Source organism: Hippocampus guttulatus, chromosome 21 (genome assembly GCF_054856545.1).
Source record: "Hippocampus guttulatus isolate MCC_2025c chromosome 21, RoL_Hgut_1.0, whole genome shotgun sequence".
Lineage (NCBI taxonomy): Eukaryota > Metazoa > Chordata > Actinopteri > Syngnathiformes > Syngnathidae > Hippocampus > Hippocampus guttulatus.
The window spans coordinates 2,723,211-2,748,833 of NC_141281.1; the positions used below are offsets into that span (position 1 = coordinate 2,723,211).

At 44.8% G+C, this 25,623-nt stretch overlaps 2 protein-coding genes across 6 annotated transcripts; one reads left to right on the top strand and one right to left on the bottom strand.

Annotated features, from left to right (window-relative positions):
- Positions 1-21,798, bottom strand: pip4k2aa (phosphatidylinositol-5-phosphate 4-kinase, type II, alpha a). Of its 4 annotated transcripts, XM_086101555.1 has the most exons (14): positions 20,835-21,798; positions 20,560-20,621; positions 20,062-20,189; positions 19,338-19,401; positions 11,564-11,661; positions 11,356-11,452; positions 10,065-10,217; positions 9,613-9,759; positions 9,496-9,534; positions 5,390-5,506; positions 2,851-2,964; positions 2,396-2,639; positions 2,209-2,312; positions 1-2,055 (listed from the first exon to the last, which is right to left on the bottom strand). In XM_086101555.1, exons 1-14 carry the CDS (start codon positions 20,884-20,886, stop codon positions 1,975-1,977), a joined length of 1,500 nt encoding a protein of 499 aa, XP_085957681.1. In that variant the 5' UTR covers positions 20,887-21,798; the 3' UTR covers positions 1-1,974. The 4 variants fall into 4 exon arrangements, with proteins under 4 accessions (XP_085957681.1, XP_085957684.1, XP_085957682.1 ...); XM_086101558.1 differs by lacking the exons at positions 19,338-19,401; positions 20,560-20,621; positions 20,835-21,798 and having other exon boundaries at positions 20,062-20,344; XM_086101556.1 differs by lacking the exons at positions 19,338-19,401; positions 20,062-20,189; positions 20,560-20,621; positions 20,835-21,798 and adding an exon at positions 15,206-15,717.
- Positions 16,217-25,167, top strand: LOC147186711 (armadillo repeat-containing protein 3-like). Of its 2 annotated transcripts, XM_086101553.1 has the most exons (17): positions 16,277-17,102; positions 17,164-17,222; positions 17,301-17,418; positions 17,495-17,620; positions 18,303-18,371; positions 18,747-18,919; positions 19,031-19,225; positions 19,564-19,783; positions 21,794-21,946; positions 22,016-22,124; positions 22,535-22,784; positions 23,160-23,296; positions 23,568-23,736; positions 23,824-23,915; positions 24,042-24,206; positions 24,355-24,517; positions 24,599-25,167. In XM_086101553.1, the coding sequence occupies exons 2-17, from the start codon at positions 17,172-17,174 to the stop codon at positions 24,803-24,805; spliced, it is 2,397 nt and encodes a 798-aa protein (XP_085957679.1). In that variant the 5' UTR covers positions 16,277-17,102; positions 17,164-17,171; the 3' UTR covers positions 24,806-25,167. The 2 variants fall into 2 exon arrangements, with proteins under 2 accessions (XP_085957680.1, XP_085957679.1); XM_086101554.1 differs by having other exon boundaries at positions 16,217-16,466; positions 17,164-17,418.
- The last annotated feature ends 456 nt before the right edge of the window (positions 25,168-25,623 follow it).

The following is a 25,623-nucleotide window of genomic DNA, read 5'->3' on the forward strand; positions in this document are numbered from 1 at the left end:
TCCTGTGACATGCAATTTTTAATGACTTTTTAAAAGCACATCAGCGTAAGCATTTTAGAGATTCAAGCATAGTTAGTCTTCATTTACCACAGCACCGTCCGTCATTCAGCCTCATGGGTGACTCATTTTTTATGCCCCCCCCAATACAACGATTCATGACTAAAATCCAATGTAAAAATATAAATGTGAATATAATCTGATATCTACACAAACATATTGTGACGGAAAACTTTTGCACGGGTTAAAATAGGTCAAAGAGGATGACGTTACTTGCTTGAAGTTTGTTTTACAGAAGTACTGCACGTCACACGCACTTTTCTCACTTGAACACAAACACACACACATATTGCATTTCCCTTCTTAAGACCGCATCAAATAAGTGGGGTTGTTGTTTGTAACATTTGGTGTTGTGTGCAAAATATTCAAAAACCCTCCAACACAAATGGGAACGGCCTTGACAATATGCTTCTTGTAGCATCTCCCAAAAACTCTCTCCAGGAAAGTCATCAAGCCAAAGTTAAAAGAGAAATGCGGTCACTCCCGCAAACGTGAGGGGCTGCAACCCTCTTCACCAGATTGAAACACAAACACCAAGAGTGGTCATCCGGCATTTTCCAAGAAAAAGTCAGTGGTTGACTGGCAAGGCTCCTTTTGAAGATGTTCTGTCAACAAAATGCGGCAAGCTTTTTTCCTCTGGATGCGGCTCATGTAAAGCTGCAGTGGGGAGGAGGGATAATCCATTTTGAGATCAAGATTCTATGCTATCGTCATCCTCAACAAATGTAAAAAGAGAAATACCTGCAGGTGGTGACTAAAAAAAAAAACTAAAACGTGACTGATGCTCCACAATGAGTGAAGCAACGTGAAAGTGGAAATGTGTGCGGGGGAGTGCCGCACCAATCTCAAAGACGATTAAGTGCCCGCCCCACCCCAAAAAAAAACAAACAAAAAAACAAACAAACAACAACAAAAAAAAACAACAACATCTGGACAATGATCAGTCGCCTCCTTGAAAACATTGACTTTGAAATGATGGATGCAAGAAGAGGAAGCTTGTTTTTCTGCTGCTCCGAGTGCGACGCAGCCACGTGGTTCCTCCTTGTATGATCACGGCAGGATCAATTTGGTTTTGCTGGCCCAATCGAATACTTTTCTGGTTTCTCTCCAAACGGAACCAAGTCCCTGCAGCTTTTGCACACATTATTCACAGGATTCCTCTTAGTTGCCACAAATGTCATCAAAAGCGCAAATGTTTTGTCATGGACTGTAACAACGAAAAAAAGTGCAAACATTTTTTTTTTAAATTCCAACATAAGGTGCCGATGGCAAGAGCCTGTTCACAGCCGATGTCGACTCTCGAAAAGACCGCCACCCGAGAAGTTATTTTTACGATGTCGATTGATGCATCGTTTCCTGTCCCCGTCGCTAAGTCACCCTTATCCAGTCCGCATCACAACTCAAATGACAAAAGTAAGCGCACGGGATGAGGGGAAGCGCTGGATCGACATATGGCAAGAGCGCACAGGACGACGACATGGAGTGACTAAACGCAAGGAACGCGGCGAAGGGGGGTGGGGGTGGGGGCTGGCCTCCTCCCCTCAGTGAAACTCAGCCCCGCCCGACAACATGACATAAAGGGTGAGTCTGACACAAACACACAAATGACGTGCGGGGCAATTTAAAAAACACTTTTTCCACCAAAATGACAAGACAAAGGACTCATCAAGGTGGTGTGGAAAAACAACAACAAAAGAACATTTGCTTTTGACAATTGCCTCATCCAAAGAACCTCTGCAAAAGTCAAGGAGGAGTTGAATGTAAACGAATGTTTTAGCTGCGGCAAGGAGGAAACGGGGAAGCCACAAAAAGACACCACAGCACCTTCATTCTTTCCATGGCCTTTTGCTTTTTCCCCTCTCCACCCTAGGGCCCCCACCACCCTCGAGCTTGAGCACCTCCTGGTGCTCGTGGGGGCTATGACAGAATAGTGGTGATGAAATCATGAAACCTCTTGGAGTACTGCTCGGGGTTCACGGTTGAGATTTCGGCTCCAGCCTGCAGGGAGAAAATGACGCATCGTTTTGCATTCAGTAGCGACACTTTGAACCGGGCCCGTCACTATTCTTTTGCACTTCCACAACGCTTTCTCTCCGAAGGACAGTTCAGACTGTCCCGATACACATCGGACGGCAAAAGGAAGCTTCTTACGCCATGTTTGACCGTCTTTGCGGCGTGGGCGGCCTTCTTCTTGGCATCGTAGTGTTGCAGGATGTCAATGATGGCCATGAAGTAGACTTCTTTCCTGGGCGCACCTGCCGGACGAAAGCCAAGTTACGGTGAGCACAGGTCCACCGGGAGCAGCTCGAGATGGGGCGGGCACGGCGGGGCCTCTCACTTTCACTGCTTTTGATGGCATAGACATCAATGGCGGGATCAAATTCTCCGGGGGACAGGGGCTTGGTGCTGTCCAGGGTGTTGCTGGGACTGTCGGGAGGGGTCCCGATGACCCCTCCGTCGCTCTCGCCACCCTCCTCCTCGGCCTCGTTGTCCTCGCTTTCCACCTCTTCCTGCTCTGCTCGTTCGACATCGTGGATCCCCACCAGCAGACTGTAGTCCATGAGCTTCAACTGGGCCAGGAACTAAGGATGGGGGTTGGGGGGCAAGCATGAGGGTTTAGGGGAGGAGAACCTTTTCAGGAAGAGTGGGGCTCACCCGACCCTATTCTTAAAAGAAGAGCTCGGTTAAATCTGGCAAAGCCCGCCGACGTAAACTTTGAACTGGCGGTGCTTGTGAGTTGGCAAGTCATCAACGGTCAGAGCAACACGACGGGCCACCACGCGGAAGACCTACCTCGACATCTTTCCGGAGCTTCTCCAAGAACATTTTCTTGTTCTCGTCGTCGACGCAGATCTTCTGGCCATCGTTGATGAAATCGTTGTCCTTGTAGGTAGGCAGCTCCTTAGCCTAGCCATCAGCAAGGGAGATTAGCGGTCCCGGTGACAACAATCGTCATCAGCCAGTGGGGAGAACGGGGCAACAACATGCCAGTATGCTGGTGCAAAGTCTCTCTTCATGATATAAAGTCAGCCAATCACGCAAGAGGCTGCCATATAAAGCAGCGGGTTTTTACCTTGCAAAGGAAACGTATTCACTTTAACACCAGCATGAGTGTTACTGTCCCGTTTTCCGCAAGGTATGAAAAACAGCACAGTCGATGGAAGTGGTGCAGATGGCGGTTCATAACTTTTACTCGGGTATTTCAAAATGTACGTTGGGCTTGAAAACCGGTCACGGCAGAATTCAAAATCTTATCTTCGGCATGTTGAAACACCCGGGCGCAGGATCATTGAGATTTGGAACCGGCGGTTTGTCAGAAATAGCCGCCCGTCCAGGTAATAAGCACGGGCGGTCTGTCCAAACCAAGGTCCAACTCTTCAAGCCAATCGGGGAACGCGGTGCATGCGGCATGCGCGTCGGAATGGACGGACCCATCTGATGCGGTATTTATTCACAGGTGGTCGGATTTTGCTTTGACGATCAGAGTCGTGCAGAACCGCTCGAGTCGTATTGGCCGCGGCCTAATGGCCTGATGTTTGAACAGCTTTTCCAAGCATCTGGTAGATCCGTACACCGTTTTGCAGAGTCGACTCAAAGCCAAGAAACGCCTTTGCCGACAGTGGGCTGGAGTCGGCACGCTAGCTGGTTTGAAACAATCATTCGTATGTCAGCATCGCAGATAAATAACCACGACTTAAGTGCCTGAATGTTGGGGCAATTAAGATTTGGATCAGCCTGTGGGAGGAAGAGGTGTTCTGTGAGAATGGGGCCTAACGTTTGGGATCAAGAGAGCAGGAAATGAGGTAACGAGAGGGTGACGGTCAGCAGCAGTGTGGCTACTACAGCGTTTCTATGGCAGCAGAAGAAGAGCAGCAACACATCACTTGGAAGCAGACTTGCTTGCGGTAGACACACTTCAGACGTTACACAAACACACACACACACACACAATTATAGATGACACAAAACATCATAGAAAACATCTAAAAAAAAACAGGACAACTGAACACATATACAGACATGGACCTCATATAAGCAATATTTAAAAAAAAAAAAGGGCTGGATAGTCAGCTCTGCAACTTCTGGGCGACTTCATGCCCGTAATCGATGTGCATTTAGTCTGAAGTTTGGGCTGGTGCTGATACCGTGTGCAGTACAGACACGAGTGGCAGGAAGAAATACCGGTAGTTTAAAAATAAAGGAAAAAAAAAACGTAAGAGCTCGGACTCGTCCGTGTTCGCTATTCGTTTCGATGATTACCAACGAGTCCCAAATCAACTCGAATGGGTTACCAATTGTACATCATCGGCCCAAAAATGAAAATGTATTTGTCAATGTCAAATTCAGTGCCCGCAGCGAGGTTTTCCTTTCACTTTTGAATAACTTTCACCCGCGGGATCCCACGATCAAATATTCCCATACGCACACGTACTTCCGCCCATGGGCTCAAACGTAGCTTTCTCACATGGACGCGTCACACCTACGAGACGTCAAGTGCCATTCAACACTGGCCAATTCGCAACGCAATCCGAGTCCTGTGAGCAGGCCCAGACCGCCTGTAAGCATCATTTAGTGGTCAAAAACCAAGATCCCTGCACTACACACACTCACACAAGTCACCTGCAAAGCAATTCAATCAAAATTAAATTATCAGCCGCTTGCTTACTAGCGGCACATCGAAAACCGTTGCATGGTACGCTCTCAAACTGTGAGCTGATAAACAATGCTCCAATTCATGAGGAGGTAGAGAATACAACTGGGGAGTCACACTGCGACATTTTGGTTGGATGAACAGCACATGCTGTACTTGGAGGAAACCAACTTGTCTAATGTGAGTCATCTCTTGGATATCCTTTTAAACGACAGTACCGAAGGCAGCAACGTACTTGTCGAGTGCCAATAATAACAAAACGGTTTGCCAACAGAGAGGCGGCGGGTCAGCACATCTCCTCGGCGCTCTTTCAGGCACGTTCTCTCCATCCTAGCGTCGTCTCCGACTGATGCATTTTTGACTGCTTTGGTGAGGAAAAGAAAGGACCCGCCCTCACGACTTTCTTGTTACGTTGTCTAAACTGTATTCCGTTGATTTGATTCACGATCTCCCATCGGTTTGACCTTCCAACTCACGCGGTCATTCAAACTTTTTGCTCTTGTCTGTTGCAAGTTGGTGCCATTGATCGAATGATCCTGCTGAGAAATTGAAAAACGTATGACCTTCAAAACAAAACAAGACTTCCTGCAGAAGAAAGGAATCTCGGTGGGAACAAAAGTAACTACAAAAGAAGCTTGGTTAGATAGATCATGCCTGGTATATGAGCCCTGGTTGTCTTACATCTCTTACGTGTTTCATGGCGCAGTAAAAGCGCGTCGCAATCCGCAGTGTTTGCAGCCTTTGCTGAACGTTACCAGATTTGGGCCGCGGGGGCACATCCTCTGGTGGGGGCGGCTGCTAGAAAAAGGGGGAGCGAGGAAGGGGCGGTCGGGGCAGAGGAAAGGAGAGAAGAAAAGGAGAGAGGAAGGGAGGAAGGAAGGAAGTTGGAAGTAAAGGCAAAGTATTTCAAATGTAAAAGAACATCTGCTTGAAAAACTGGAAGAGGCTTGGAGAGGGCAGGATGCGGAAAATTATTGTGGCCAACTGTTGCGCTTTCCTGCTATTTAGCCGCTATGTGTCGAGAAGAACTTCGACTTTGTCTGTGTTAGTCCACTGAATGCGCTGGAGGTCGGCATTACGCTGCTCTACCTGTTCGCGTGGCAGTTTTGTTGAAAGAAGGAAAAAAAAAAAGTGCCTTTCGGCATATGGACAAGGAATAAGAAAGGCCGGCAGGGCTCCTCGAAGGAGACTTGGGATGGAAGCTAAATAGAGCAAGAAAACGTACGGAAACTTTTCAAGCGCAGAGCTACATTTGCGGTGGTGCAATTAAGCCCATGGATGCTAAACTCGGTCCACTCGGCATTCGTATCAGGACATTGAATCTGTGTGCGATTCAGAAAGACACCTAGAAAGGGCTTTTCCAAATAATATTATGATGATGATGATTATTTTTTAAAATGTTATTAATGACACTAACAAAATGCTAAAATGACGCATTTACCTACCCCCGTCTTTCCTAAATGATGGATAGGTTAAGTCAAAACTCCAGGCAGATGTAACACATAGGTTGAAACAGAATGGGGCTCGTGTTCACACTGGAATGTGTTAGAAGTGAACTATCAAAAGATGCAGAAGAACGTCTTCGACCATGCAGATGCATGCATGAAAGGCAGACAGTCATGCAGTCAGAAAACAACCCCGCCATGCTTCTTGTATGAGTATTTGAAAACACACACGGCACCTTCTAAACACAACTGTTCATCTTTCACTTATTGCACACTCACGATAGCAATGCGTGTGAGTGTCCACACTTGAAAGGTTGCAAACACAATCGCCGAAGCTGAACGCCGGCACTCGCAGTCAAAAGCGCTTTCGTGTGCTCACCGCCACCAAATATCGTTCTGTTGTTTTTACAGTAGTCAGTCTTGTGGAATTAGTTCACACCAAAAATGCAGGGTTTCAGATGACCACTCGGTATCGCCCGCTTTTTGGGTGTGGAAATGCCGGTTTGAAAAAACAGCTCTATCGCATTTACTGTTTGCCAAAAAATAAATAAAAGAAAGTCAGACCCAACCACAATCTGAGGAGTGTGCACGTTTGACGTTGCTGAGATCTCATGAAAATACAACTGGTGACCAAATAAAACTGTAGCCAAGCGAATGAGTCAAAAACAGTTGACTCATTAGCTTAAACCCCCGAATTGTATTTTGTCTGACACCGACAAGGCTAAATTTAGCTCAGGGAATCACGACAGCTCGAGCCCTCCCCTCGTCCCCTTCCACGGTGCACGACAATTAAACCACCAGAAACTCAAATGGAAAGTCTAAACCTTTCTGAGTCAGAAAGGGTGGTTTCTCATAGACACGGCCTTTGCCAGCAAACGGTCCTTATTGGGATTTGAACTGAGCAAACACTGCCGCTCACGCCAACTGTAGAAAGATACAGTACATCAACAATGTTTTTTTAAAATGGATGAAAATTCGTCTGCATCCATTTGTTGAACTATATCCTTAGAATTTCTGACATGTACAACATATATTGGTGAGCCCATGTGTACATTTTATGTCCTTCCTTTGATGACTTAGGCCAACCGGGATGGCGTTGATAGTGAGCCGTGTGCACACTTCCCAATGCACATCAGTCAGGTCGGAACGCCACTCGCACTAGGTGTTTTTAATCAATGGCTCAAAAATTATTTTAATGTCTTGAGAGCTCCCAACACCGTTGCTCACGACTACTTTGTTCTAAGGCGATGATGAACACCGTGCGTGTGTCACTTCACAGATGCATTCGGTTCACATTAGAGGTCACAGTTCTTTCTGCAATGTGCACAAGTTTGTAAAAATAGGGCATTTAAAAAAAAATCTGAATTGCGCATCATGTGCTGCAGTGTAAACAAAACCTCTCAGCCAAAAAAAAAAAATAAATACAAATAAACTTTGGCTTTTCAGGGGAACATAAAGAATGCACTGTGGAGCAAAGGAAAAGGTCACACGGGCTGAACAGTTCCGAGTTACCGCGTTCCAGAGTGATGGACGCATCGGGGTGAGAAGGGCAGAGGATTAAGTGATGCAGCCAGCATGGCTGCCGTGCACCACACAAACTGGTGGGGCTACTCTCATTATTGAGGCGGGCAATGTTCAGGAAAAAAAACTCCGAGTTTGCTGTTAATAGCAGCGAAACACTGATTCAACACTGAACAAAAGTTAGGGTGCCACATTGCCAATGCTTATGGAAAACAGGCCTTTGCAAAACAGTGAGTTTAACAGGACCATTTTTTTAAACGGTTCATGCATTTTCCTGTTCCAACAAATCTCCACAGTAAGTGGGATTACACAGCTATATGGTCAGCAATTTTCTTGCCAGTGTTGCTGAGTAGATAGGCCTTAAAAAAGATAGCCCAGAGGTAGAGGGTTTGGAATTCTGCATGCCGTCTCCTTCTTTCACAAGGTCAAAGATGCTGTGTCACAAGTAGTGTTCATTAGCGAAGATTTGAAATAAGCAACTACACCCCCCCCCCAAAAAAACCAAGGTGATATAAGTCTGTCACAAAAATGATTAACCCCCCCAAAAATACAGGTGAAATAAGTCTGTCACAAAAATGATTAACCCCCACACCCCCGAATCACATGGTTAATTGGTAAATAGGGCTGTCACTAACATAGCGCTTTTCTACTTGTGGTACTTAAAGCGCTTGACGCTATTTACTCATTAACCTACTGATGACGCAGTATCAGGAGCAACAGGGGGGGTCAGTACATTGCTCAAGGACAATTTCACAAGGTCGCAATGGCCGAGGATCAAACCCCCAACCTCTGGGTTGGGAGACAACCACTCTACCTCCTTTACACACATCGATATTGCTATTTTCAATAGCACTCAAAAGGGGACACCAACACACACACACAAACAAACATTCATGCGCACACATCTTTCACACGCAGAGAGCAAGCAGGGGGAATAATGGAGCAACAGAAGCAAGGTTAGAGTGGTACAAGCCAACTAAGAAACACACACAGCATGCAGGGGACCAGACGGGAATGGGGTCATGGAATAATCGGTCCTAAGTGTTGGAATGATCATTTTTGACTGTCAGCATTACCAAAAGGAAACGCATGCCACCCGATTTGGAGATCATTTAACTGTTTGGGTGATGGCAGTTGCATTGAAACTGCTCGAAGTCGTGTTGGGGACTGAAATCGACGCAACGACAGATTCTTCAGCGCATCGCTTCTTCTGTAATTGACCCAATGTCTTTTCGCGGAAGAATTCTGTTAGTGTTTTCATAGGCAAGACATACACAAGCTAACTGACTGTCTTTGCTAAGATAATAAGGACGGATATTCGATTGTGTTCATTTCCGCGCTTTGCACCGTCCACAGCAGCGGTGCCCATGTCCAGTCCTCGAGAACCACTATCCGGCATGTTTTAGATGTGTCCCCTTCAACACACCCGACTCAAATGATCAGGGTCGTTATCGGGGTTCTGCAAAGCTGGCCGATGCGCTCGCTGCTCGAATTGGGTGTGTTGGAGGAGGGAGACATCTGAAAGAGTTTGGATAGGTGCACTCGAGGACCGGACTGGGGCACCGCCGATCCACAACACACCGAATTGTACATGGGTCATCGTGGATTGATGAATTTGGAGCAGACTCGGACAGAGTAGGAATGATTGCAAAAAAAATAAGACACATTTCCATGCCAGCAACCATATCCATTTTTTGAGTGTAAAATGATTTTCGCATAACTCCTAAGTGTGTTCAAATGCTCGTAATTGTATAAAGTAACGGGTAAAATGGCCTTTCATCATGTTTAAAGGAGGAGTGTGTATTAGCCAGAGCGCCGTACCTTCTCCTTGTCACTGGCCTCTCGTGCCACAGTCGAACCCTGGAAGCAAATAAAAATACCATCATGTTACTGGCATTACTGCGGTGATTTGGTTTTCTTTCTGTGCTCTCCTTATACCTTGAGATCATATTTTTTGAAGACAGAAAGGCGGTGCGAGAAGACGTTGCGTGTAACAATCATGTACGTTGCGTCCCCGTCAACGGTGAGCCTGTACATCCCCAAAAACTGAGGCAGCAGCGTGTTGCCATGGCACTCCACAATAAACTGCAAAATGAGATGGATACACAGCAACGGTGGGTATTGAACACAACACAGGGTCTACTGCAACAGTTACTCATAACTCAATCAAGGCCTCTCCCCCATTGTTTTCTTTTCACAACTAAGATATCTTGAACAGCGAACCGCCATGCTTCACAATCTGTCTCCCCCTGTTGGTCATTGTTTTGTCTACGTTCCTCTGGACGGTCCGAACTGGGAAAGCAAATTCCTTGGGTGTGCCCCCCCCCCCCACATACTTAGCCAATCAATCTGATTCTGCTAATTTAATGGCATTACTACGTTTATGTCACCTGATGGTACTTCTTTAAAATGTTGTGCATTTCCGCCACGTCTTCACTGCTGATGGTCTTGATGACGTAGCGCTTGTCATATGAGGTATGGAAACGAGCCCCGCTTCGTCCCTGGGCTTCACTGTTCAAGGGAGCGCTACGAGTCAGGGAGTTCTGCGAGGAAAAGAAAGATCATTCACCAGACTTAGTTAATCTTTTTGATGGGAAATAGTGATGTGATAAACAATATGATCAAATGTTCAATATGATTGACATTGTCAATATTAAAAAAGAAAGAAAAAGGGGGAGGGGGCATTGCTCATTGAACAACCTGACTAAGCTTAACTCTGATGAATAAAGACAAAAATGCTCAGTACTGTATTTGACCTGGATGACCACCATTGTTTGAACAATTTTTTTTTGCTGCTTCTTCAAGCCGTCCGGATAACCATGCGGTGTTCCGACCCCGCACACTGCGCCTGACCAAACCTTTACACAGACACAAGCAGCTGTTGTCCAGACTTTGGAAAAGTCTCCAAGTAACATGATCCCCAAATCCTGTCTCTGTGCCTCAGTCTTCAAGAATTCATGATGTCCTCTGCCCTCGGTGACTACCTCTACCCCCTTCAAAATCTTTGCATCTTTTACTATGGAGGAATAACCTTTGAGGCACATGCACTAACATGTGCTTCACAGTATGACCTAAATGGATTGCTTTGTGAAATGTATTAAAAGGCTGACACATAATTCACTCCCACCGAATCAAGATCTTTGTGAGGATAGGTTGTAATGAGGGCTATTGTCATTCAAAAAACAAACAAATAAAAAAAACAGAAAGTTGAACAGGCAGTTTTGTTAGCGCTTGACCTGGTGAAGTAATTCTCTGCCAGCCATGCCATGACAGTGCTTTGCACTTGCTAGGATCTTTAACACTCCCAATAGAGCACGTTAAAGGCTAATATAAACATAAAATGGACAGCTGCAATGAGCTAGGACATGTTGACCTCCAAGCCCTGCTAACTCACTGCATGAGTGGTGGGGGTTGCCTCGGACGGACAGACAGAGATGCCAAAGAGAGGCCTCGCAAGTGGGCTGAACAAAAATGCTACTTCTGGTGTTTTTCTAGTTCCGTGTGAAGTTCAGTAGTCAGTATGGCCCTTGCACAGGATGGTTTCGCACAGCAGTTGCACAATTCCTCATTTTAAAGACAAATGACAAACAGCGTCGCAGTTGGCCAACGTAGCAAGGAGTCTGCCGCGCATGGCCTCAACTTAAGTGGACATTTAGCAAAGATGAAGGTACATTTTCATACCAAGAAATCTTGATCATCGATGCCAAACCTCTCCCTGAGGTTTCGAAACACCAGGGGGCAATACTCCTTGAACTTGAAATGGCTGGGCATGTTTTCTCTGCACAAGGAAAACAAGAAACCACAGTTAGGAAATGAACTTTTGGGTCCAAAACTAAATTTGACAATGCGAACAGCAGCTCAATATTCATAAACACATTCAAGATCTTACTTATTGAATAGATGGTTGTCCACTTTAATCTTCGAGTAGGCCTTGAAATCATCTGGCATGAGCATTATGGGAATCTGAACATGGCTCAACTCATTTATCTACAGGAAACATGGGGAGAAGGGGGTGGGGGGCAGTGATAAGGTAAGAAACTTCAGCGCTGCAATTATTGCATACACGATGATGAGCGTGCAAAGCGGTAAACACCACTGACGTCTAACATTACTGAATCTCGCTGCGGAAAACATCTGATGTCACCCCTTTACAACCCATTTAAACGGCAACCGTGCTAATTTACGGTGCAGCTAAGCTTTGCAAAGCCCTTCGATGTCAGCATATTTCAAAACGCAGACAATTGACAGATGAGCTCTTTATGCTGATGTGACACATACTGTAGATTGGAAAAGCCAGCTGTTGCTTTCAAATCGTAAAAATATCAAGACGTGCCTAGGAACGAATCAGAAAATTCCACAAGAAAGCACGCCAATTGACGCATTGCTTTTTAATTTTTTTTTTAAAGCTGATTTGTTTCCACTTCAAGTCAATCTGCCCAATGAGTGTGCCTGCTGTTTTAAACATGTTCATCTGAACTGAATTCAGTCTTTGATATTTTCCTGATGCAGAGACAGTAAATCTGTTCTTCACCTTCAGTCACGGATTGATTTGACATTTTTTGCCGGATGGAAGGACCAAGTCAAGCGCTTCCTGATTGTGAGCCATTAGCAACGGCCATGGAGAAGACATGGCAGTGTTTGCACAAACCAGACGTGGTGAGTAACCAGCTACATTTACTTTTCTAAGTCACTTGTACGAAAATGCAACATCGTTTTCCGCAAAGAAGACTACTTCCAATGTTATGCCTTGCCACATTGCACTCTTTTATTTTCAGCTATCTATTTTCACTTGTCATCAATTTCAATGCCATTGTGCTGGCGTCGCAACGTTTGCGTTGATTAGCCGGCCTAACCTCGCATCCAGCATAGTTCATTGCCATACGACTATCGCACTTGCAGAGTCATTGAAAACCACCACGTCCTGTTTGTCTCCATGGCGATGCAAAAGTTTTCCGGCCCAGAGTGAAGCAAGTATGTGCTATTGCTTCATTTGGACAGGAAGCGAGTGCGGCAGAGTGCTCCGTCAGCAGCATGACACGGTGTTGTTATCTCTGAACTTTGTCAAAGCGATGACTTGCTCTTAGCCGATGACAAGTAGTGTTGACCGAAAGCAGACATTTGAAATAGAGTCTAACAGCTACAAATTGGTGGGGAGAAAAAAAAAATTAAGCTTGTGAACTCCTGCAAGATCTGACAGTACGCAGGGTTTATGAGCAAAACTGTTAGCCAATAGAAAAAAAAGATGTATTTTGAGCTTTGATTAAGATACAGACTGAAAAATGTGTTTGTATGAATGAGTCCACGATATTGCTCCAACAGCAGGCATTCACAACACACAATGGAGACGTGACTGAATGGAGATTTGACCTTCAACACATTGCCTGTATCATAAGGTCACAGAGCAATGACATTTGATGGTCGGAGTGTGGACTTAACCTTACGCTGACCAATTGTGCGGCCATGGCATCATTACGGAGATGGTTATGACTCTAAACCCATTAATCACTGGTGGCAATTAGACAAAATAATCCCATGACACACATGTGAGTTTGAAGACAGAATTTTCATTGAAGGCCACTGCAGTTCAAATACAGCTTGTCTTCATGTTACATTAAGCCATTCTATGAGCACAAGAATGTAGCCTTGTGGGCCATTCCAAGTGCACAATCTTATTTTTTACATTTTATAAATTATATATTTTCTCATGAGACCTGTTTAGAGTAAATTCCATCACTTGACTTTTTTTTTCCCTTTTATGACTCGTCCCTCACTTTCAATGTGGCTCTCCGCGACTGTATTATGTAACAAGCAAAAGCGCAAAGACAAATCACATTTCAATGAGACTGAATTTGGCGACTGGCTTGTCATATTGCAGCCATTTTCAACCTGTAGCGAACACTGTTGTGCCAGTGGGGAGTTCTGCATCCTTCTGTTCACAAGCACAGGGTTCAGACGTAATGAGGACGCAGATAAAAATAGAGTGGTAGCACATACACCGGTACAACTCAAGGTAGTTTGCACCACCTGAATCGAAAAGCAGCAAAGAGACTATTCCATGGAGAAGCTGAAGTGAACGTAGTGCGCAAAGACAAAAAGGTGAAAGATGGACCATAAGATGACTTATGCATGGAGCAGATTTCGAGCATGGTATCTGACACGAAAGTGAACGAATCAGCAACAACGACTGCTGATGGATGTAAACACACACATGAAAAAAAATGCCCATCTTACTTCGAGAAATATGGCAATATTGTAATAATAGTGACTGGCCTACTGCTACGAAGAAAAAATGTCCTGACACCCTAAAAAAATATCCATGCAGACAAAATGGCTCTTTTGTTCATTTACAGGCACTTTGTCAATAAGACAATTAACATATGAACAGAAATTATTCAACTATGTGGAGTGATGCTTCCTACCTAGTTAAAATTTGGCAGAACACATTACAGCAAATTCTGGTCGCACCAGTTTAAATGACATCAAACCAGCTGTGGCTCCTGCATCAGACGAGCAAAACTCGAAATGTAATGTCAAGCTGCTGTCAAATTAACTCCTAATATGACGAGTGTGTCCAAGAGAAAAATGTGAACTAAGCCAGTGTTTAATGTCATGGTTATGATGTTATAATTGGCCTTTTCACTTTTTCTAAGGAACACATTATTCAATTCTAGAACTACCTCTGTCAAGGCCAAATTATCATGAAAAATTAAGAAAAACATTCTTGAATTGGCACTGATGCCACCCTAACAGTTTTGTAGTCATCACTGTTGTTGTTCTTTTTTCTTTTAAATAATCTGTAAGCAAATAAAATGTGGCGGTAAATTGGGAAGTGTTCTACTAAGAAGCTCCTCTTATTCAGAGTGTTAGCAAACCACTTCCCAGTTAAATACAACCATAAAATGGTGTGCAGAAATGGCGCCTCCGTCACTATGGTTCACCCTTCAGTGGTGTTTTTGTACCAAACATAAATGAGGGGATTGCTGCAGAAGAGTTCAATCATAATTTCATCGCGCCAAAAAACAATTTCCCAACATGCTTTGGGGAGATTTGAAAATTTTATCCAACTCCCAGCATATATTCACATCCAACAGAGGAATTGTAAAAGTAATGCCACTTTTTTTTCATGCCAATGACGATCACGTTTCTTGACCTAAGAAATATGGATTTCTTTTGAAAAAGAAATGTGTTTCTACATAGGTTTGGTCTTTCATTGGTTATGTTTGGACTAGGAGCAAGCCAAGGGCATTGACCCAATGCAAAGAAAAAAAAAAGGAAAAGCAGAGAAGCTCCCTCACATTGGAAGATGCACTCACCCATGACATCAAGTCCTGCCGCTTACCCTACATGTGCATAACAGGAAACCACGAGTACTAACAGCTCAAAACGCACATCATCCGATACATGCAATAAAATTGTGCCATTTTCAACATGCTGAAAACCTGCCGCCATTTACAGTATACATTGGGATGTCATGTAATGGGGAGGGGCGCATACACACGTATAATTAGCTCTAAAATACGGTCCAACTTACCGAATGGTTGACTCCCCACATAACCACGCTGAGTTGAGGATCGCTGGCACGGAAGAGCTTCACTTTCTGGGCAACGAAGTGCTTTTTTTTCGTCTTGGTTTTGCTAGCAATGGCTGCAGCAATACTGCCCGCCGAAGCCATCGTTTTGCAAGCTCGTTGTGTGTATTGCAATCCGTGGGGTTGATCTTCAGAATGTATTCCCTTTTCTGGCACGGTGGCCACCACCTCACGATTCAGTGGATAACAGGGCTATTCATCTAGTCAGCTGTCTGGTCAAAATGAGCCTAATCCCTTTCTTCATCAAAATATCCACCGCAGCCTGGCTAAAACCATATGGGCCAAACTCAACAAGGATTTACGGGGGTGGACAGGGCGCAACGTTGACGCTAATATCGGTCTCCTTCGCCTGACAGTCCACCGCGCCCCCCAGTATGCATTATCGAGCACGTCTCTTCCCCCTTTCGGCTCGCCCGTGGAACTCCGCAGCCCTGCGACGACGTGAAGCCTCACTGAGCTGGCATTAGCAGAGCCGTAGCATGCTAGTCATATACGGGTTAGATTCATCAAGGCGAGAGGCGGAGAAACACTTCACAACGGTGCATGCATTGACACGGGAAGTAGTTGGCGTTGTATTGGCAAAAGCGCTACATTGACACATTTATTATGCCAAAGCAGCCGCAAGGTACCATTGACCGGCAGCTATCGTTAGCTCATCCGACCTTAGCTCGCCAGCTAAATACACCAACGGGCTGCCGAACACCTGCTATCCGGTCCGCAAGCTAGCTAGCTTTAGCATTAGCAGCCCGAGTAGCGAGCGGCGGCGAAAACCTTCGTCCTACGCTTTCGTGCTCCGTCCGTGGAGACGCCAAAGCTGTTGTCCTTTAATGTCGCTGCCCCGTTGAAAACGCAACGAAGGCGACGCCTTTATAGTAAAGTCGACAGGCGATCGAAATCCGTGCGCGGGACCCTCTGGTTCATGTGTGCTGCTGCTGTCAAGTGACAGCTCGACAGATGGGAGTCGACACTCGGGCAGCCTGGGCTTTGCAGGGGCTGCGTCCTGATTCGCTGCACCCCCCCCCCCCCCACGCCAGAAGCACGACGCTTCTCCGTGCATTACCTTCCCACTACATTTACATCGTTTGTAATTCGCAGACCAAACAGCATTTATGCGGTGCATGGATATTTTTGGGGCCTGCAGGTAAAATGTGGACATCAAATCCTCTTCTGTCGTTGCCATTATCGGCCTACCACTGCACTCAGTGTGCGTAGCCTACGATGTGATTTGTAAAGCTCTGCTGAATCTTTTGTCCAAAAGCGACAATACCTTAAGACACACACAGGGCATTTATGTCCACTCTTGGGTCTCAGGCACATTTTATTTTCAACGTTTACTACATTGTTTACAACAAACCCAGTGTTATATTGTAGCGAACATAATGGCCCAACTGAGTGACTACGTCTAACCTGGGCTGGGCAAACTAGATGAGATTATATAACGTGTGTAAAATAGTTTAAAAAAAATTACATTTAAAAGTCATTGTCATTTTGAGGTTATATTCGGTGAGCCAGTTGTTTAATAGGTATAAATATATTTTAGTTTAGAAAAAGAAACCGGAGAAATTACCACACCAGTTGAAGGACCCTTGAGTCTGTCTAAAACAAATCAGGTTTTTAACCATTCTACCATGAAGCAATCATGCACTTAATATGGACACAATTTGTATTAGTGTTCAGTATTAATACACAAGATGACTTACACGACGGACTTGGAGGAACGTTGCCTCGGTTACTACGTCACGCTAACTTTGTTGTCATGGTGGTCTTTGGACTACGTCCTCGACGCGGACACTTCAAGCAGTGGGACAGCAAATTAATTTGAATTCACTCGATAAAACATGTAAAATAAACACGTACGTTTCTAAAAGTAGGAAACGAATCAAACTTATGTGCTCTGGCAGGTGACGGAATGGGGAGGAGAGATCAGAAAAACGAGACAAGTCGCGAGTCTTTGAACACGGTAAGTTACGTCTTCGTCTACTTGTGCTACATCGGAGCTCTGCTCAAGATAGTCCCACTTTTTACCGTCATCTCACAGATTGAAGCACGACGCGTCGCGTTCAAAACACCAGCGACTGCAGTTCTTCTACTAAAATCTCCCGAAGAGGACATTTTAATAAAAGCTTGCGAAGCAATCTACGAATTTGCGGAGGAAGGTGAAGGGACCCTGTCTCGACTGCCCATCCGTCTGCCCGTCTAATCTAGTCTGTGTTCTGCCCCCCCCGCTATTAGGAGATATGAACAAGGTTTATCTAACGGAGCATGGGGCACTGGAGCCTCTCAGTCAGCTCATTACTCACAACAACTGCAAGATCAGACGCAATGCCATCATTGGACTGGGCGTCATGGCTACTAACAGTAGGTCAACGGCACACATGTTCGGTGTCCAATGCATATGAACGAGTCAAAGCGCTTACGACGCACTGCGCTTGCCTCTCGAGGCAAACCAACAGGAGGTAGGCAACCGGTGCAAGCTTGCCCATATTTGGGGCTGAACGCTCAGTAACGGGGGCGCAGCTATGTTGTCGGCCACGCCCACACCGAGGGAAACATTACCCTGCCGTTTCCACGCGGACGCCGTCTTATGAAATAATGCCCCGCCAACATGTTATTTACATTAATTGCATCTTGAAAGATTAATTCTATACACATGCCAGAAACAAAAATAAGGCCCCACCAACATGTTATTTACATTAATTGCATCTTGAAAGATTGATTCTATACACATGCCAGAAACAACCGCTGGTGCTGGCCCAGTGTGGCACATTGGGACAGCAGAGTTCGAGTTCTTTTTTTCCATTTCCCCATGGTATTATCAAAAACAACTCCACCCAAATCATTTGCTGTTGCAACTCAGACATTGCTCAACCACCTCTCCTGTTTAACATGCCAACTGTCGAAATGCTGCTCCCTAATTGAACTGCAGTGACAGCAAATGGCAACCTGGGTACGCAATGAATGGGTTGCTCAAAGGGCGCGCTTAGCAGAGTTAAGTGCAGTGTGAAAAGGCCTTTCATTTCAGTTGTGTCATCACTTGAAGGTACAGCCAGGAGTGCCCTGCAGAACATGGATATTATTCCAACCATCATTGACAAACTATCACCCAATGGTAAGTTTTCATGCTCCAATGCTGAATCGATATTCCCCCACTTTTTTTTTTTTTTTTTTAAATAATGGCGCCCCTGAGTGGCTGCCTCTCCAGCAGCGCATATCTTAATCTTTAAGGTGGTATCTCAATGAGTGGGGAAGGCTGGCGAGCGTGTGCAAATGTAGTTTTTTCCTTTGCGTTTGCAAAATTTTTTTCTTGTCACCATTTTGAACATGTTTAAAAATTTCTCTGCGCCGAGAAAAACTGACTGTTTGCGAATGTCGATGTAACCTTGAACAAAACTGCATGTGCAAACACAAGCATTTGCCACTCAGCGAGGTACAGGCTTAATATGCTATGTTGTCTTTACTATGTTATGTTTGCCCTGTCAATGAGACGCTGCTGTCCAAGAATTTGGGACCCTGTGCCTTTCCTGTCTGTCCGCGGATTCCTGCTGTCAGGTCCAGATCATTGAGAACAAGGGTCTGCCACTATTAGTCAACTTCCTCTCTAATGCTGACCCAGATGTTCAGAAGAACTCTCTGGACACCATCTACAATTTGATTCAGGTGATTCACATTGAAAAAACAAAACAACACAAATGGAGTCACGGATTGTATCTGATGAAGCACAAAGTCAACATCCGCTTTCAAAGTTGTAATGATTTTATGTCTATGAAGGACACACACCTTTGCCGGGCTGTCATCGAATTACAAGGGCTTCGTCAACTACTCGCACTGCTCAAGTCAACCTTCAATGCCCTTCAGCAACTGGCTTTAAAAACGTTGCAGGTAATTTCTACTTGTGAAGAGTCACAAAGCGCCTTCAGGGACGAACGGCTATTCGATGACCTCATTGAGATCCTCAATAATCAGGTTGGTGTACAGTGTCAAACATATTGTATGGAAGAAGCATTGAGACACTGTTGGTCACTTAATCGAGAGCTTGTTGGCCTTTCGTCAACCTAAAAGAATTTCCATTCCTGACCTTGGTGAGAAATTGACAGACACTCTGGAAGATCTTGTGGAAAAGCTGCCCAGAAGAGTGCAACCTGCAAGAGCAGTAAACAAACAACATCCATTTATTGTTGCCACAACTTCCTGTTTTGTAGGCCTAGTGTCCCAATCCTTTTATGCATATAATTTCATCCTAAATCAGCACTTCATTTTGGCATTTTGGGATGGGTACAACTGAGTATTTCCACATCTCGCAGGATTTAGTTGACCTACATGGGGAGAGCTTGCTGGTTCTTTCCAATTGTATGAGTGACTTCGAGAGTTTCCGGGTGATACAGAAGGGAGGAGGCCTTTCTTTGCTGATGGAGCTGCTTCTTAACTCCAAATTGCCTGAAAGCCAGGCCATTTTGCCTAAAAACGGCAGTCCAGAAATCCAGGCCATTGCTGTTAAGTGCATCGCGGGTGCCGCTCAGAACCGTAAGAACAGAACATGGAAAAAAAAAAATACAGTGCAACATTGAAGTCATGTCTTTGAAAAGATGACCTGTAGGAGAGAGGGGGCACAGTTGTAACCTTTTTGACATATCTGTCTCAGAGCTCTTTTGACCTAGGAAGTTCAAAACTGCTATGCAAAGTAGCTTCAAGGGTCAACTAATAAATCACATGGAAAATGCCAGTTCAACACAAATAGGAGTAATCTCAAGGGGTGAATTGTTACAAGTGACCCCACGGTCCAGGTTAGTTGTTCCCCATACCTTGGGGTGAAATGAACATGTGTGACGAGGTCACAACTGTGATGGTCTCGAGCTCCACGCCGCTGCCGCCTCAAGAACACCAGACACTGGGATGTGGCTTTTCTCTCTCTCTCTCTCTTTTTTTTTTGCTGCAACACAGTATGGCGGGAGGGATAGGTGAAGTCACGGGGCTTTTCAGTCTCAAAAATAACCTGTGACTTCCCTGGTAGCGCTGCCTGAACTAAACATCATCCATAAGAAAACAAACTGCACAACAAAACAAAATACACAACATAGGTGATCGTATATTAACTATTTACAAAAAAGTGGGGGAAAAAACACTTCTACTGGTATTTACGTGATGCCACTGAACGCATCACACGCAGCAGAACGGCTGCGCAATGTACAAAAATGGCGGCCGCGACGAACCGCGCGGGTACACGCCAGCCACACTAACAGCCAAATGAAAAACGACACGAAAAACTATATACAGTACAAACAAAAGAAAACAAACATTACCTGCAACATAGTATGGCGGGAGGGATAGGTGAAGTCACGGTGCTTTTCAGTCTCAAAAATAACTGCGCAACAAAAAAAAAAACACCTGTTAACTCAATGGATAAAAACAATCATTCGACAAAACTTAAATTAAATGACGACACAAAAAGCAATGTGGACTCGGAACAAATCAGGGAACTAATTAAATACACAGTACCGTAGAAAAAGGAAAAACAAAGTGAAATATTGTAATTAAACTAGAAATGAATCCGGACCGTCGATGAAACGTGACTTACCCTGTGACTTCCTGGTAGCTCTGCCTGAACTACGGCGGGAAGCTGGTGACATCCTGTGCGCTGTTGCGTCACTTCCGTCATAATTTAATAAACGCAATATATCACTCGTTACACATGAAATAAAAGATGCCTTCAATTTTCTTATTCAAGTGACCCGCAAGGAGCTGTAACCGCATCACCCGCACGAACAACTACTTTGTGCGCGGTTTCTAACTATTTAGTGCACACGATGTCATAGCCATGTGCACGAAGTAGTACAAAGTAGTTGCTCGTGCGTACGGAATAGTTACGTGGGCACAAATTAGTTTTAGTATTTTTTTTTTTGAAATGTCATGTCTGGGGCTTTGTACATTTGTACTGATTAGAATCAGAATCATCTTTATTGGCCAAGTACGTAGAACACACAAGGAATTTGTCTCCGGTAGTACAGGCTACACTAGTATCATCAATAACAACAATAAATAAACAATGCATTTAAGTCAAATTTAGCTTGTGGAATTGCATAATTCTGTTACAACTTACTCCAGATGGGTTTGTTCGAACTCGTTTCTGCGCGCCTTCGCAACGAGCTAGTTTGGCTTCGCTGTAACAGTTTAAACAAGACCACAAACAACCTCCATGAAATATTGCTAAACAGACCGATCATGAAGATGCTACACCTTTAACGAGTTCCACTGCACAGCAGGCAGGCTATGTCATCACAAACATACATTGAGAGGAAAGAAAAACAGTTGACTGAAAGTTACGTTTGCTCGCACAATGTTTTCTGTGTTGTCTGACATGACTTTTGCACATGTGGACTAAGGACGAAACGAAGTGCAAGGTGAATCAAGTGACTCCATTACTAGTTCCTGATGAGCACTTGCGAGTGTTACAACTGTGGCCGCTCTTCCCTACTTGTGTATACTTTGTGTGGGAGTGCCGTCTATCTTGGTTGTTATTTCTCACGATGTGTACAGCTGGCCTTCAACCATTTCTGAACGAGCAGAGGATTGAGAAGGTTCTGGTGGATTTTTTGACTAGCGGCAGCGACAGCGTGAAAGTGTATGCTTGCCAAGCCTTTGCCTTGTTGACCTCCTTCCCGCCCAGCAAAGAACTCTTCCGGGATTTAGGTACTGTACTCGCCTCAAATCGACCACTGACATCCTCGGGTGCACATTTGATTGTTGTCTTCCATTCAGGTGCCATACCCGTCGTGGTTCGGTTACTGAAGAGTAAGTGTCCAGAGATCCTAGAGCATGCTATCCAGGGCCTGACCAATATCACATCTGGAGACCAGCACAATACAATGTAAGAGCAAGAAAAGATGACCAAATCCACAGTTTACACATCAAATTCAATGAATCGTATCGGCACTCCTGATAACGCAGCACCGATTCACTCTGGGTGAAAAGTAGTGTTCATCTACTTTAGCAACTTCTATTGACGGAGAGCAATGATTCGCGCTCACATCAGTTGGGGTTGCTTTTAATGCCTTTCACAGGTCTGTAATTGAACACATTGTTTGCTCACGTGAGAGACTACTGATTAAAGACATTTTTCATCTTGCGCATACTTCTTTTCTTATTCCTTTGCTTTCGGAGTTTCCTCCAAAGTCTTCCATTTTAGGCAGTCACACAAAACGCATGCTTAGGCATGAATATTGTACAGCTATACGAGCATTAATCTGAGTTCTCTTTGTATTGTTATGACACCACCAGGGAGGTATTTTATGCAGGAGGACCCGAGGTGCTTGTGCAGAGGCTACAAGACACGTGTCCGAAAGTGGTGGCCAATTCGCTAACATTACTCGGAAGGATGGCGGGACAGGAAGCCATCCGGTGTAACGTGATATCACAGGGAGTCGTGCCAGCACTGGTGGAAACCTTGAAATCGGAAGACACACAGGTCCTGATCAGTGCCTTGCTCTGCACCTGCGAACTGGCATTTGAGGAAGACACCAGAACACAAGTTAGTTTAGCGAGACCCAATCCGAGTAAATCAATCCTACACGACACCCGGGAAAATGCGCGAGGCACATGCGGGACATAAGAGAACACCTCAATATCGAGCTCGATACAGATGTATATTGTAGCACAGTGTTCAAAATAGAGTCGCTCATAAAGTTGTAGTATAATGTCTACCTTTTCTGTGAATAGTGCCAAACCCTGGGTCATTCGGATGCATCATGCAACCCACTGCTCATTCTCAAAAGTGACCAAAGTAATGATGCTCGTAAGCGGGTCTCTTTCGGAAAACTAAAGGAATCAGACTTGATAGGCGAGGTCATCAAACGAGTCTTGCAATAACATCGGGACCTTAATGCTGAAATCTTTTTCAACGTAGCTGCGAGAGGCCGAAGGCCTTGGACCACTGGTCGGTTTGCTGCGTTCCAGTCACACGGAGGTGTTGCGCTGCACGTGTATGGCAATCAGTGTTTGTACAAAGGATGAGCCCACTGCTGTGGAGATGTGTAAACTTGGGTGAGATGCTGAGCTAGCAGTGACATGATTCACATTACTGTAGTGTGTTTTTCATAGAATATTCAATATTCATAAAATATTCACTATGAAACTACGATATGGAATGCTTTTATGGATTACTTAAAACATACAGTACAGTATTTGGTGATATTTTGAAAAATAACCTCAAAATTTAGAACCGACAGTAGAGGGCAGTGTAGCACACAGTCTTGTGTTATCACTGATTTGGTCTTTTCCAAGTGGAAGAACTTGTCATGTTTGTATGTTTCAGAGCCTTGGAAATCATTCAAGAAATCACCCAGTCAATAACTCGTAGGAGCAAATTCACAGAGTTTGCCTTGATCAGTTTGCTGAAATACAACGTGTCTGTTAAATATGGTCTGCTCGGCTATTTGGCCACGACTGATGTCATCACATTTGGCTTCTATGATGCTGGGAAGGTGTGTGCTTTAGAAAAAAAACAACAAAAAAAAGTGTCATTTTTGGGAGCTTGCTGATGATATCAAACACATGAATGTCTCCATCAGGTTGGATTTTGTGAGAAAGTTTTGACCTTGGAGGAACTCTGCATGGAACCAGTAAACCAACTACGGCCTGTCATTGTTGTCAACGCAATCGAGTAGGTGTCCCAAATCGCAGTCATGCATGCCTATCAAAGACATGATGCAGTTCAGGCCAGTTTGGCTCAAACATTTGGCAATACATGCATGAAAACTGTTGAATGATTTACATTTTTGTGACTTAGGATGAGTGATGAGGTGCAACAGAAAGACGAGGCCCAGTCAGAGTCTAGTCAAGAGAGAAATCGTAAAGTGATGGATGACATCGCATTACCGCTTCTAGTTAAAGAGGTGAAAGAGTCCATTGAGCCTTTGAATGAAGAACAGGAGCAATATGTTGCGTTGGCCAGGTAACTATTTCCACCGGCACATGATCAACAAAGAGACATTTCCACCACTGTGTGCTCACGTGTGCAGAAAGCAGCATAAAGGGTGAAGAAAACACAAAATGTTTTGTAAACGTTCAGGTAACTTGTGGTTCTCTCTCGGGGTTGTCAGGTTTGTCACCGAAATCATGGGTGGAGCCATTGAAAAGGAAGACCTGGACACATTTCCATGGTTGCAGCACCTGGATGAACTCAGGTGTAAGCTGCAGTGCAACGTCATCCCCATTGGCATGATCACGAAAGGATTTCAATGCCACAGGGCACTTCTTTTCAAGGTGCTTCCGCTGACTACCGCGTCACGACACTCATCCAAAGGCATCTTTGTAACTATTAATGCATTGTCCTTTTCCACGCAGTACTTAGCTGATGCCATTGGCCTGAGGTGTACTCTGGTTCGAGGTGACTACAACCGAGCTTGGAACGAAGTACTGCTCTACAAGGGAGATTCCTGTAGCAATGAAAACTTCTCACAGCCATGTTGCTACATTGTGGACCTTATGCATGAGCCTGGAACCTTCCTGGAGGTTGACAGCATTGCTGCTAGTCAGTATGAAAGCTTATAAGAGCTGCTGAGAGTAGGAACTGGAACTAGTTTATTCAATATTTGGACAGTAGAGTGAAATGGTCAGATGATGACAGCCATCTGACTAAAAAAGTCCTTCTCAAATAGTGGGGCTGACTCCCACATTTTTTTTCAGGGGAGTGAGGGGGGTTAAATGCCGGGGCTATGTGTGACCGTGGAGAATATTATTATCTTTTCCCCGTACTAGAATAAAGTGCAATTGCACATCCACTACAGTAGGTGGCAGTAGGAGTGCAGGGGTATTGCAGTGAATAAACCCTGAAGAGACACCACAGAATCATTTACCATGGATGAAAAACAAAGGCAGACGAAAAAAAAGTGTGAATAAAGTTGTTGGAAGTACAGTGTGGTTTTGTTTTTTGTTTATGATACAATGTTAAGGTGACGCGGTGGGTGGTCGGCTGGTTAGCATGTCGGCCTCACAATGCAGAGGTGCAGGGTTCGATTCTGGCTCCGGACTTCCCGCAGGGGTTTCCTCCCATACATGCATGGCAGGCTAATGGAATGCTAAATTGTCCCTAGGTGTGATTGAGCATGAGTGGGCGTCCATCTGTGTGTGCCCGGCGATTGGCTGGCACCCTGTTCAGGGTGTACCCCGATTAATACCTGAAGACAGCTGGGATAGGCTCTAGTACCCCCGCGGCCTTTGTGAGGATAAAGCGGAACAGAAAATGGATCGATGGATACAATGTTACTTTGAAATAATTTTATAGACAAAACATACCATTTATAGTCACAGCAGAGAGTTGGGGGCATGCAAAATGTTGGATGAGGGCTGGCTGCAAACGTCTATATGAG